Below are 14,427 nucleotides of genomic sequence, written 5' to 3' on the forward strand. Positions count from 1 at the left end.
GATTCTTGCAGTTTTGTTGTAGGAGTTGAAATTGAGAAGTGTGAGTCATCCGTGCTCTTTTTTTATAAATTGTGTGTGTGTGTGTGTGTGTGTGTGTGTGTGTCTGTGTGGTGCTGGGGATTGAACCCAGGGTCTTGTGCATGTGAAGCAAGTACTCTACCAACTCAGCTATATCCCCAGCCCATAAAAATGATTTTGGCCATACTGGTTTACATGTTCTTATATTTCCATATAATATTTAGGTTCAGTTTGCCAATTTACACAGAAAGGGCTCCTGAGATTTTGAAGGTAATCAATTTGAGGTGTATGGCCACCTTAATGGAACTCCTCTTTTGCATACATTGCTATTAGTGACATTTCTTATTGTCTTATTGTAGCTTTTAACAGATATGGCTAAGTTATATGCTGCCCTTTTGAAAAAAAATATTAAATCAAATATTAAAGCTGGTTTGTCCTTGTGTTTTGTTCTAGAAACAACAAACTAATCTGGAAGACTTTTCTGCTTTATCTTTTTTTTTCTTTTAAGCAGCATGAAAAATATTGTACTCAAATGTAACCACTTCCTCCTAGTTGCTTAGCCAATCCACTGCCAGTATAACTCTTCCAGGAAATATTGTCTCTTGTGAAACTTCAAGGTTTTGTCACTTTTGAATCACCTAGCTTCTAGTGTCCTTTAGTCCTATAGTGGACACAAGATGGATCATATTTAACCTGTCAAGCTACAGCCTCCTCTCAGTTCATTTGGAAATTTCTGCAGGTGTAACACAGAATATGGTGTTGGGTTCTTTGTCTTGTGAATTTGAAGAATGAAATCCATGGACAGAAGGTCAGAATAGAGTAACAGGATTTATTAGACTAATAGAAAGAAAACAGAGCTCCCAAAGAGGGGAGGAATCCCTGGGAGTTGAGGGATGCGCACGAATGGATATTGTTTAGAGGTTTATATGGATAGACAGGTGGTTTTTGTTGTTGTTGTTGTTTTTGGATACTGTGGATTTAATTCAGAAGAACTTAACCACTGAGCTACATTCCTAGCCCTCTTTATTTTAATTTTTTTTTTTTTAATTTTTGAGGCAGAGTTTCGCTAAGTTGCTTATAGCCTTGCTAAGTTGCTCAGGGCCTCACCATGTTGCTCAGGGCCTTGATAAATTGCCGACACTAGCCTTGAACTTGAATTCCTCCTGGCTCAGGCTCCCAAATTGCTGGGATTACAGTTGTACAACACTGCGCCTGGTAAGTGGTAGCACCGGTTATCAGGGACGAGTTCTGCTCCCTCACATGTTGAAGTATAACATTAGAGAAGCACGCCGAGGCAAGCATATAAAGCAGGGTTTATTTAAAAAGGGGTAATATAGACTTCTCCTGGGAGGGAGAAGGGGGCATAGCTGGTATCCTGGTATCCCCAGAAGTGAGGTGTTCTGCCTTTTTATATGTCTTAGGCTTTCTTTGCTCTTCTGCCCTCTTCCCCTTATCTTTCTCCTTCTTGCATAAGTGATTAGGCCCAGGATGACCAAAAGGTGGGAAACAGGTGGGCTGAAGGGGGAAGGGCAGGATGGTGCAGCCCAAGACACAGTAATTAACAACTTTATAGCTCCCTGTAGGGGCAGGGGCAGGTTCTTGTTAAGGGTGAAGGAAGGGCTCTGAAAGAAGTAAGGTTTCAGGGTTGGGGATATAGCTCAGTTGGGAGAGTGCTTGTCTCACATGCACAAAGCCCTTTGTTTAATCCCCAGTACCACAAAATAATTAACATGTCAATCCCAGACTTCTCTGGAGTTACTTAAAATTGGCCTGACTCAATCTGACCTGATGTGATTTACCTATCTATACTGACTGCCTGTTAATTCTGGCTTCACAAGGATGGATGGGTTTAAGGAAGTCTGTCCCCTGCCCAAACCTAGTTAAGGCACTCAGTGTCTATGAGGTATTCATGCAGGCTTTAGTCCAATCAAAATATTGATCAGACATTTTTCCTTCTATGGAGAGGCCGTGGACTTCAGGTCACCTATGTCCTGAATTTCTATTGCATAAGTCCTGATTTTAAAAACAGTCTTTATGTAAGTTTCTCAGCAAAAATCTGCAGCTGCTGTTTGTGCTGTGCTGTCCAAGAAGTTACCCAGCCTCATCTCTTGCTCCTGATGCCTAGGAGAGAAATGTATTTGATTTAGGCCTGGAAGGAAGGTAACTTAACAGAAAAAGGTAACTTAACAGAAAAAGTCTCTTCCTCCGGAACTTAGTTTCACTTAACTCCCATATGCCATCTAAGGCTGGTTCTGGGAAGGTCTTTGAGTCAGTGCGTAAAGGTATGGCATGATATGGAGGAGGAGGGAGTCTTGGAAGTTGGAAGATGTCAAATCAAAAGCTCCTGCTACCCCAGGCCCTTTTGAGGACTCTCAAGAACTGGGATGGACCTTTCAGCACACTGAGCTATTCTCTAGCTGGAGCACCCACCCCCTCTATCCTGGGTGTCAATCCTTCATTCATATATAAAGTCTCTCTGAGGTTGGGGAACTTGGACCAGAGCTTGGAGGTAAAGGAAAACCAATCAGGTCTACTATTCCTGCTTCCCAAAGCGGAACTAAAGAGAAACAGGCATTTCCCCTTAGTCACCAGAGCAGTAGCTGACACCCATCACCATTAAAGGATATAAAGGTTTTGACTGTCCTTCAGGCAGAGGCTGAGAATTGTTCATGTTACTGTCAGCTCAGCATCAGTGTGCCCTAGGGGGTTTTGTTCTAAAGGGGAGAAGTTTGAAATACTGAGTACAAATACCCACGGGGCCTGCTATCTCCCCTTGGTAACTCGGCTTAAGTCTTTCCCTTGACTACCAGGATTACTAAGAGAAAAGCTTAAGTTTTACCTTCCTTCCAGGCCTAAATCAAATACCTCTCTCTCCTGGGCATCCTTGTCTAGACTTGTCCCTGACTTCTTTGAGTCTGTGTGACACTGAGGAGAAGCCCCATTTTTAGCACCACCCCACCCTGCCCACTTCTTACAGATCCTGTATGGTGACATAGGGAGTGACAGCCAGCAGTAGCCTGAAGATCAAGAACTCAGGATTTGGAATCAGAGAGACCTGGGTTTGGGCCTGAATTACCAGCTCTTCCCAGTTTGGGGATGGTGACAAGAGAGTCTGCCTTTCTGAACCTCTGTCTCCTCATCTATTGAATGTAGATAATAAGCTAACAAAAGCAGAAAGTAGCTAATAAAAGTTTATTAGAGATGGGATAAAAAAGTGGTAGTGTCATAGTTATTAAGGAAGGCCAGCACTGTGTCTTATTCCCTTTTGCTTTCCAATGGAATTCCATGCTTTAGATTTAGGAAATGCTTGCTAAATAGTTAACATTATTGAATAAAAGCTGAAAGAGTTAATGTGAGAAAGAAATGATAGTTTTATAAAATTGCCTCCCCAAATGGCCTAAGGAACAAAATATTTCTAATCAAATCAGAGGACTAAGATTTAGGGTTTATCTGTCTTTATCTTTTTAAAAAAAGATTAGGGTAAGCCAGGTGTGGTGGAAAATGCCTCTAATCCCAGAAACTCAGGAGGCTAAGGCAGGAGAATCTCAAGTATGAGGTCAGCCTCAGCAACATAGGGAGACACTGTCTCAAAATTTAAAAATAATAAAAAGGGCTGGGGATATACCCCTGAGTTCACTCCTCAGTACCCCCCACCAAGTGGTAAAATACGCATAACATAAAATTTCTCATTTAAATAATTTTAAATGTACAATTCAGTGGCATTATGTAGATTGATGTTGTCATACAAGTCTCACTACAGTACTTGTCTTTGTCAAATACTGAAGCTCTCTGGGTGAGGTCTAGAGTATGGAACGGCACTTTAGCACATTTGCTGGAAAAAGCATCCTACATTTGCTTTTTTCCAGAGATAAACATCTTCCTAAGCTTCTGTACCTCTTTCAATAGTTCTGCACATTTGAGTTAATTTCAGTGTAGGGACTTGGAGTCAAACTTGCCCATTTAAATATTGCTTTCTGGCTCACTGCGTGACCTTGGGCAAATTACTTTTTACCTTTCTGTGCCTTAATCTTCACATTTTAAAAGCAGGGGCCATAGTAATAGTTTTAATTTTAGAGTGTTGTTGGGATGATTAATTAAGTAAATATTTGTCAATACTCTATGAGTGGCACATGGTAGGTACAATGCAAATATTTCCTATTATTTTATTATGAGAAATACTTCTTCAAAATCTCTTTTTCCTGCTGGATCGAAAACGTTGAGAATGCAGATACTATCAGTGTCGTCTACTATTAATTAATTCACTTGCAAGAAACTCCAAATAGGTTTATAGTCTCCCGTTTTCACTTATTTTTTGGTCTTTTAAAATATTTTATTTATGTGCACATGGGCTTACTTAAAATTTTTATTTATTTGCACATGGACATACTCAAGGAAAGATTAAGATAACTACTGTTTCATGAGCTTTCTGGTTTTATTTTAAAGGAGAAGTGAGTTTGGGAAGGAGATGGGTAGGGAAATGGACTTGTTTCCTTTTGGGGGAATTGTGATCTAAAGGAATGGCTGGAATACCTCCTGGATCCCAGAGCCATTTGCCTTTTCCCACTTGGGGAATTCCCGAGCTCTATGATGAGTAACCAATGTACGTTGGCCTTTAGGAGGTGCTGTTAGTCAAGATTATTTTAGTCAGGGACAGGGAGGGAAAAAAACCTAGGAGCAATGACAAAAGCAGGAAGTTAAGAGTCACCGTTCTCCAGACCAATTGGGACAGCACGTTTTGGGTTCTCTCTTGTTACACAAATGGACCTCAGAGCACATAAACGATTCTAGTTTCTTGAAACTTCATTTTAAGGGAATTCTTCAGAGAAACTTTTCCTTCCAGAGGCTTGGTGGAACTTAGAGCGGAAGACATGTGAGTAACCCCCCGCACCACCCCGCTTCCAGATTCATGCTCGACCTTCTCCTTTGTTCAGGCCATAGAAATTTGCAAAAATCCTTATTGCCAGCAACGACATTATTTCTGCCTCGATGTCTTTGCTGTACCAGGGAAAATGAAAGTTAGTTGAAAACCAGGAAGTCTTCAACATAGCCTTTTACCGGCAGATGTACCCTAGTCCAGACAGGTTTGTCAGACTCACTGAGGCGAAGGGTCAGAATCTTAGGAAAACACAAGGCAGATGATGTGGGAGACCCCAAAAGGTTCTCTAAGCAACCAGTTGGTGAAGACCCCAACTCATGTTACATTAAAATAGAAGCTTTTCTTTTCCTTTTTTCTTCTCCTTCTTCTTCTCCTCTTTCTTTTGAGGTGGGGCTGTGCCATGTTGCCAAGACAAGTAGTTGGGACAGCAGGCACACACCACAATGCCATCTATTTTCTTTTTTTCCTGACAACAAAAGTAATATCTATTCAAATTAAAGAAACTCAGATGGAAGCCCAGAAGAAACTTTATAATATCTAAGTGATATAAACACTCTTTGTTATTGAAACTTTGTTCCTACCTTTAGAAAGTATTTTCCTGTTTCTAAAATAGCTGAAATCCTGCAAAATGAATTCATACCTCAGTCTTTATAGAATGAATAAGATTCTAGTGAAGATCTTTATCAATGCGTTTCTCCTTTGAGTAGAATGAAATTCAGTGTAGAGAATCCTAGAGTTTATAAATAGATCAGGTAGATAAGTACTTTTTTGTAACGTCCAACACTAATTTGAGCATTTCTTATTTAAAACAAAAAACAACCCCACCCTTTTCTTCCTGGTAGATGGGAAGAAAAGGGTGATGGCTTCCTTGTTGTGAGATAAAGGCTGGTTAGCGTTAGCAACCTGCAGTTAAGGATGAACCCTCGTCCCTCAGGGTACCTGATCGTCTTAGGTTGTTCTTTCTGAAATATTCACCAAGCCAAGATTGCTTTGTTTCTACAACTTAAAAGATAGACCTAAGTGCTGTTTCTGCCAATTGGGAAGCTTACAAGTTCCAACCAGGTTACCAGGCCTGAGAGAAAATGTGCTGTATCTTCCCCACTCTTAACTCTCTCCCGCTGGAGACATTTTTTATTTGGGAGAAAACAGAGTAAATGGAGTTCCAATAAAACTCCCTCCAAATCTCCTAGAAGGTAACTTGTAATGTTGGGGTAGAGTTTTATGGGTTAGGTTTTTTTTTTTTTCCTGTGGTGTTGGGGATTGAACCCAGATGCTCACACATGTTACACAAATGGTCTACCCCTGACTACATCCCAGTACTTTTTTATTTTTATTTTGTGCCAAGGATCTAACTTGTGATCCTACACGATTAGCCTCCCGCGTCACTGGGATTACAGGTGTGCATTCATACGGCAGGCTGGGCTGTGGGGTTTTGAAGTAGCCCCGCGTAATTTTAATTTTTGGCACTTCCAAGAATTCTAATGCCCCAAACAGAAGAGGCTGGGAATCATAGAGAGCCTGGCAAATGCCCAGAACAAAGCAGGCCAGAATTGAGGGCGGATCCAGAACCCAACGTGCCCGTGTCTCACTCAGTTCTGAGGCCTCCTTCCCCATTTTCTTTTTCAGGATGGCCACATCTCAAGATCAAAGTCTGGGTTCCAGTTCAGATGAAAACTGTCAATTGAGATTTCGAGAGAAGCTTCTAGCTATCGATTTGGAACTGAAGTTTCAAGATGTAGAAAGCCTAAAGTTTCTCTGCATAGGTTTCATCCCCCAGAATAAGATGGAAAAGTGCAGGTCTGCCTTGCATCTTTTTGATTATCTCATGACAGGGGAGATAATAAGTGTAAAAGACCCCTTCTTCCTGGCAGAACTCCTCTATACCATCAAGCAGAATTATCTGCTGCGGCACCTCGGCTACACCAAAAAGCAGGTGGAATGTTTACTTCCCATCAGAGGGAAGCTGTCTCCATTCAGGTGAGGAGGTGTCTGGGAGAAAGACTGGAGGGTTTTTCTGTGGAGGGTGCATTCTGGCCCTTGCGCTTTGAAAGAAAGCTGGAATTAAGATCTTTCTCTTATCTACCCCCTAAAAGGATAAACCAGGAGATTCTATTTGGGGAGACTTCTCAGTTTCAGATGGTTGGGAGATTTATGAAGTTTCCAGATCCCAGCCCTGGGCTTGAACATGGCTTTCCTTTGTTGAGCTGCTCACTATCATGAAGCCACACCAGGTGGCGAGTCCTGAGCTTTTCTGGGTTCCCAGACTCTGTGCCGGCAGGCAGCTCTTCCTCCTGGGATGCTCTGGTGTGTCTGCTTATATCCCAGAATCTTAAGCAAAGAAATAATGAATGCTTGGAGTCAAATAAGCAAAATGAAAAAGGAAATATGTCTCTGGGGGACATCACATACGTCATGTCTGGTTATAGATTTTTATACGTTTTTGGCAGAAACCCGGAAAGATAAAATATCATACAGACATTTTGCCAAGAAGGTAAAATACCAGCATTGGGCCCACCATGGCCACACCTTTGACAACAGTGTTTTAAACTATCTATAGATATTGTAGCATCCACTTAGGAGAACCTGACGAGAAGCCACCTTCAAAGGATGTTTTGTGGAGATTACAGCCCTTTAGGCCTTGGCCTTGAAGCTGATCCCAGAACGTGACCTACCCTAGGGTCAGTGGAAGGATGATGAATTCCAGAACTCCATGCTGCCCCTCTGCCAGCTAAACATCTGAGGGATGCTCCTGGCATCTGTTAGTGTGTGAATGTGTTTTTCTGTTTGTGGATGATAGGACTATCCAGAACTTAAAAGTCACTTCTTTCCTTTTTAAATATGTAGTGGGCTGTATATTGGCCAACATCAGGTCCTCTCTAACAAGGGCCTGTAAATGAAGCCTGAATTTCTAGAATGGAGTCAGATGGGAAAGCATACTGAATCTGGGTTTATACTTTCCTAGTACAGAAACAGCACTGCACCAGGAATCAGCCAGCCTGCCTCTACTTCTCAGTGTGTTATCTTAATTTAAATAGGTCACTTAGAGGCTCAGAGTTTTTGTTTTTGAATGTATCAAAGGAGAGTCATAATTGTCCACTCCCAGTGTTGATCATTCAAATGACAGGTAACATTTGTGAAAGCCCTGGATTTACCATGGTATCCTCTGCAAGTGTAAGGCTTCATTTGTCCTTTTGGATGTGTTTCGTAGAAAACTGCTCTATGAACTGTCAGAAGGCATTGATGAAGAGAATTTGAAAGACATCATCTTTCTGCTGGCAGATAAGATTCCCAAAGTCTCGATGGTGAGTGAATCCTACAGCTGGGGATTTAGGCAAGCACTGCTTTCACCCGTGATTGACACAGGAAGATTTTTCTTTTGAAAAAGGGAGGCAGTACCATATGTGGTTAGGAACATTGACTTTGGTCCATGTTTGGACCTGGATCATTGTTAGGAACACTGTCTTTGGCATTGGATGGGCCTGGATTCTAGTCCTGATTTTGCTACTAACCCTGTGTTGTAGCCAAGTGATTGAACATTTCTGACTTTGTATTTCCTTATGTGTCAAATTGTATCTAATCTTACCACTTCCTTCTAGTACTGAGGAATTAGATGAAATAATGTGCAAAAAGCACTAGCAGGAGTGTTTGGCATTTTAACTGTGCAATAAATACTGACTATTTTTGACAGTCATGTGTTTTATGGTGTAAAAGTCATGTGTTTTATGGTATAAAAGTCATTTGGAGCACAAGAAGGGAATGAAGAGGTGGTAAGCAATAGCAGAGTGGGAGCTCTGTGTTCATCACCTACTTCAGGTGAGGGTTTTGAGGGAGCCTAGGTACGGTTTTTGTGAAAATCAAGTGAAACAAATGTTTGATGATGTTTTGTAAAGGGCTGCACAGGTGTGTTGAATTACTAGGAATGGTTTTAAGATTAACAGAATTGTTTTCTCTGTATTGATCATATTTAAAGGCAGCACAATTGTTGCATGTGTATCTCCCAAGCCTCAAATTAAATTTTAAAATTTTGACTTGAGGGCTGGGATTGTGGCTCAGTGGTAGAGCACTCGCCTAGCACATGCAAGGCCCTGGGTTCCATCCTCAGCACCACATAAAAATAAATAAAATAAAGGTATTGTGTCCAGCTACAACTAAAAAAGTAAATATTAAAAATTTTTTTGACTTGAATAACATGACAAACAAGTTAGCTAGTTTGAGAAGGGGAGATTTTCAAATTTTACCCTATAACATTGTGTTATTTGCTGTTGTTTTTATTAGACTTTAAGTTATGTAAGTACATAAGAATACAACAGTATTCAGTAGGACAAAAGAATATATGTAACATGGGTAGAAGTGTTGAAACGTAGTCATGAAGTGAACAGTCATGGACCCACCATCCAGATTCTAAATGGAAGCCTCAACCTGGGTCAACTGATGTTATTGACAAATAACATGAGAAAGTCACTGGGGAGTGGGAAGTAGTTTTATCTGATGGGTCAAATGAGCACTATGTTTGTAATTCATTAGACAAATTTCCTGGAATCGGGTCTGAGACTGAACGGGTTCAGTCTCTTCTGACCATAACCTTTGAGTCATTTTATTCCCTTTCTAGAGTCCTCAGGGATTTCAGCCTCTTGAGTTCTTCTGTTGGTCATTCTCTACTCTCCCTTTTGTGTTTCTTGCTTCCAAGGATTGGCTGTGCGTTCCTTAAGGGTGGGGACTGAGTCTAATTCATATTTTAGCTCTGACTTGTGGAATCTGTTACAAAATGGAGTAATAATGAGGCCATCCTCTATCTTCTCTTTCTGTTTGAGAAAGCTGCCTGAACCCTTTTTTAAAATTTTTGTAGTGCTGGGGATCAAACCCAGGACCTTGCATGTGCTAGGCAAGTGCTGTCCTACTGAGCTACATGCCCAATCCTTGAACCTTTTCCTTTTATGTGATTTTTGCAGTAATAACTAGGAGAGGTAACAGGAGAAACTAAAGAACTGGGAGGGTGATGTGCAAAGATGTAACATTTTCATAGTTGTTGCTCCTTGTCAGAATCTACTAGTTTTCTCCCTTAGATGGTCCTTGGAAGTTCTGTGTTTTTCATCTTATACATTTCTGGTTTTGTTTTTTACACTTTTTTTTTCTTTTGCCATTTTATTGTAAAAAAAAATAACCAAACAACCAACAGAACACAGGTATAGAAAATGACACAAAACATGCGGAGTAATGCACTATTATAAGGCTAATACCCTTGAAACCACCACCTAGGTCAAGAAACCGCATTTTGCATTTTAGCAAAATCATATTGTACAATGTGTCATCTGAACTTGCTGTATGTGCTCCTGATCTGAGTGCTTTCAAAATAAATGAATAGACAAGAATTTAAAAAAAGAAATGCAGGGAAAAAATATTAAAAATTCCCATCTACTCTGAAAATTGCTCCATTTGCCCTGTCCCAGTCAGGTTCCTTCTTGGCCCTTAGAGGTAACCATTGTCCTGACTTTTTAGAACTGCATCGTTATGTTTTTTGATGACTTTTTCACTTAACTGGGAGTCCCTAGATCTCTTGTTTAGTCTTGTTCGGTTTTTCTTCTTTCAAGAGTTTTTGAATCTGTAGGTTAAGTTCCATTCCCCCAGTTGCTTTCTTTTCTTTCCAGTACCTGGGATTGAACCCAGGACCTTGCCCATGCCAGACAAGTGCCCCGCCACGGAGCTGTATGGCCCTCCCCTCCTCTCTTTATTTTTCTCAGCCCTTTCCTGTTGAAGAGCCATAGGGCAGTATCTGAGCTTTTCTGATGCTGCTCAACCTGGTGTAGGTCAGCTTGTTCCTCTGTCCTCTGCATTTCTCACAACCTGGCAGCTGCATTCTGAGGCTCCATCAGACTTTTGGAAAGACTGTAGGTGGTTTTATGATCTTTCATAGAAAACCATTTCTGTTTTTTTTTTTCTCTTTTAAATATATAGCAACTGTTGGGTTTCAACAGTTTTATAGATTGATTCTTTGGAGGCTGCAAAATAGAAACATTAAAATTCTATTATTTTGTTTTCTCCTCATTTATTACTTGGTTACCCAGTGACACAGTTTACATATAAATCTTTGATTATTTTTTTACTTCTGTAGTTTTCTAGATAATTAATAGGTTTCCTGAAGTTTTTGAAGATAGCCCATTATAAAAATATATATAAAGGTGAACTCGTAGATTTATGTATATTTGAGGTATTTCAATCCATTGCGATAATTATCCTTATTGAGGTTCAAATTGTTTCTCTTTTGATCACTGGGAGACTCTTCGAATTGGTTCTTCTGTCATAGTATTTAAAGACTTCTTTGTTACCTGGCAAAGATGTCCCAGGTTCACTTTGTAAACATTCTGCTCAGTCCTAGAATCCATCCCTTCTTTATATTATAAAGCAGTGTTTTCTTATAATGAGAAGTGTTATTTCAAGACTACAAATTAGGTATTGGGGATGTTCATTGATTCTGGGATGATAATTATTCCTAATTGTTTTTCCCAAAGGATAGAGCTAGGAAATTGTGTGTGTGTGTGTGTGTGTGTGTGTGAGAGAGAGAGAGAGAGAGAGAGAGAGAAATTTTTTTAATACAAAATATCTCATAACTTCCACTTATATTTTCAGTTCAAACTAATATCCACTAGATTTTTATTTAATCATTTCTATATTATACCTGCCTCTCCTGTTCTTCACACTGAGAATCCTGGTTCTTATTTCAAGGGGATGATAGAATTAGAATGTTAGATAATCTTTGTTTTTGTTTTATTTCAAATGACACATACCACAATCTCAGAATATATATTCCTACCTCTTTTACCAATATGATTGTTCACATAGTTGGAAAATTATTTGCTCATGTTATATCCATCCTCTCCCTATGTCAGAGCATACAGCCATTCTATGCTATACTCCCCTTCCCCCTTTAGTCCTAATTTAGACTTTGTTCTATAAACATTGTGTGTGTGTGTGTGTGTGTGTGCACATAGAGAAGGGGGGGTGAGCTCTTAGACAAATAAAAAAAATCAAGCATTTAATTTCAGATAATTTTTATAAAGCACCAAGGTGTTCTCTGCTTCTGCCTAGTGTTTCAGTGCTCATGTTTGCAGTGATGCAACCTGACTGCCTGCTGAACTGATAGCATTTTTCTTTAAATGCTGAAATTCTCAACATTGGAGAGATACCTGCAGTTTAAAAAGCTCTCGCTGTGCTTCTAATAACATTCTCTCCCAACCTGGGGCATCTTCCTACAATTTTTCCAGTGTCTGGATTTATAAATAAAATGAGACCTCTTTTCATTGTTCCAGCCCTCCCTCCATCCTGGACGGAAGTCCTTGCAACCTGAGGTGGGGAGTGAGAGGTGGGGGGAAAAGCACTTGTTGAAGGAGTCTCTGCAATGCTCCATACTGCAGAGCTTTTCCACCCAGAACTGGGGAGAGTTTCTTTCTCTTTTGGTTGCACAGGTCCTAGATCTCTGTTTGTGTTTTGAGTGTACACAGGATCATTTTTGTGAGCAAGCCTTCCAAACATTCCTCCTCCTGCTAAATTAGCTTGTCAATCAACAAAAGCCCATGCTCAAGCAGCCAGATGATTTGTTTTTGCTTTTGATATGTTTTTCTCAGTCCAACAGTAAAAGGAAGTCAAATTCTTCATGATATAATCATGGCTGAGTCATGATTCGATAATTGGGTTTGTCTCTCTTGGACTTTGCAATCAGGCCAGGCTCTGAAGTATGTGGAGGACAATTTCTAAGTATCTCAGAGGAGTTTCTTACCAGGGATTAAAGAGGCTGCATTATCTACTATTGCAACTGCAAAAGAATTATCACAGAAGAAATAACTTACTTATAGCCATTGGAGGAGGACCTAGATACCCCTCAACCAAAAGGAAAAGGTTCTAAATTCTTATGGCCTTTCCATGGGGACAAAAGTGACTTTTTATTATTGTTGTTTCTTTGAGACAATGTCTTTCTGTTGCCCAGGTTGGGTTCAAACTCAGTCTTCCTGCCTCAGCCTCTCAAGGAGCTGGGATTACAGATGAGTACCACTGGGCTCAGTCAAAAGGGTAAATGACCTTGGGCTGGGGATGTGGCTCAAGTGGTAGCGCGCTCACCTGGCATGCGTGCGGCCCAGGTACAAACAAAGATGTTGTGTCCGCAGAAAACTAAAAAATAAATATTAAAAATTTCTCTCTCTCTCTCTCTCAAAAAAAAAAGTATATGACCTCTATAGGGTATTCTGGGATTCCTCTTTGATAGCTCTCTTACACAATTAGGCAGTATAGTTGCCTGCACACTTCCTGTGAGACCTGAACAACTGTCTAGAACTCCAACCTCAGCACAGCTCTCAGCATAGATGGCTGATGCAGAGGAAACTATACCCAAACCTACTGGCTCTTTAGTGAAGAAACAAAATAAAGAACTTTTGGAATGTCCTGCTAGTATTTGCCAGGGTGGTGTTTTTAAACCCATGTATGGGCTCCATTTCAATTGTGTGTTTTTGTGTGTGTCTTCTTATACAATATAAGATTTCCATCGTTATTTTGGGGGATCATGTCTTAATTCCTTTTTTTTTCCTCCTGGTAGGCTGTTGTCAAGACATGGAGTTTGGTTTCAAGGTTCCCAGAAAGCTCACCTGTGTATTATTTGCTGCGGGACATGGTGCAAGGGTGGTGGGGGAGTTCCTTCTGACCTTTGTGCCCGGCTGATTAACTCAGGAAGATTCTTCCTCCACACCTCTCTTCTACTTTGCCCCTTGACCAGCTGGTATGTTGGGGCTGCTGTGGAGTGACACATCTTTGCCTTTCCACAACAGGTCATCCTGCTTCTGGAATTTCTCGAAAATTCATTTTTTTTTTTAACCAGATGCAGACAGAAACCAGTTAAGACTTTGAAACTCTGGCCTTTTGCCTGGATTGTTTGTGATTTGAGTGCCATGTTGGAAAACACACACACACACACACACACACACACACATGACTTATTAACCCTGTCTCTTTACATGTTGCTGCTATAGCTTCCTCTTTACCTTTACTGCTAACCTTCTTGAAAAAGTAGTCTACACATACTCTTCTCTCCACTAACTCAACTCTTAGGCACTTTCCAATGTATTCCAGAATGGCTTCCACCTGTATCGTGTATGTATGAAACTTTTCTTGCTGAAACCACCAAGTACCTCCTAATAACCAATTTCCAGTTTCTCCTCACGTCCCCACTTGGTTGTATTTGCATGGCATATCCTTTTCCATCTTGTCAGTAGGGCCTTGTCATCCTTCATGCAGTTCAAGCCTCGATGCCCATGTGCAACTTATATGGAGGCTGGTATGCGGGATGGATGAATGAGGAATAAATTAATATTGTCACCACTGGAAGACATCTTGGACTCTTTCCTCATTTCTTCACCCAGTTCCAAGTGATCCCTAAAACTCACCAAATTATGCTTCAGAGATGTCCAGTGTCTCCTCTGCTTTTCCATCACTAGTCCTAGACCAGGTCTTGATCATCTTCACCAGGTTATTTAATCTTCCAGCCAATATTT

General features: G+C 40.5%; 1 protein-coding gene across 3 annotated transcripts in view; it reads left to right on the forward strand.

The window, feature by feature from the left end:
* The first annotated feature begins 1,091 nt into the window (after window positions 1-1,091).
* Casp10 (caspase 10) overlaps window positions 1,092-14,427 on the forward strand; it is a 34,551-nt gene continuing 21,215 nt past the window's right edge. Inside the window, exons 1-3 of one of the 3 annotated variants that reach the window (XM_015481253.2) lie at window positions 1,092-4,888; window positions 6,521-6,871; window positions 8,103-8,196. In XM_015481253.2, coding sequence (XP_015336739.2) covers window positions 4,887-4,888; window positions 6,521-6,871; window positions 8,103-8,196 — 447 coding nt within the window. In that variant the 5' untranslated portion in view covers window positions 1,092-4,886. The remainder of the gene's footprint in view (window positions 4,889-6,520; window positions 6,872-8,102; window positions 8,197-14,427) is intronic. The other 2 variants (XM_048808280.1, XM_048808282.1) reach the window with 2 other exon arrangements.

This window comes from Marmota marmota, unplaced genomic scaffold (assembly GCF_001458135.2).
Source record: "Marmota marmota marmota unplaced genomic scaffold, marMar, whole genome shotgun sequence".
NCBI lineage: Eukaryota > Metazoa > Chordata > Mammalia > Rodentia > Sciuridae > Marmota > Marmota marmota.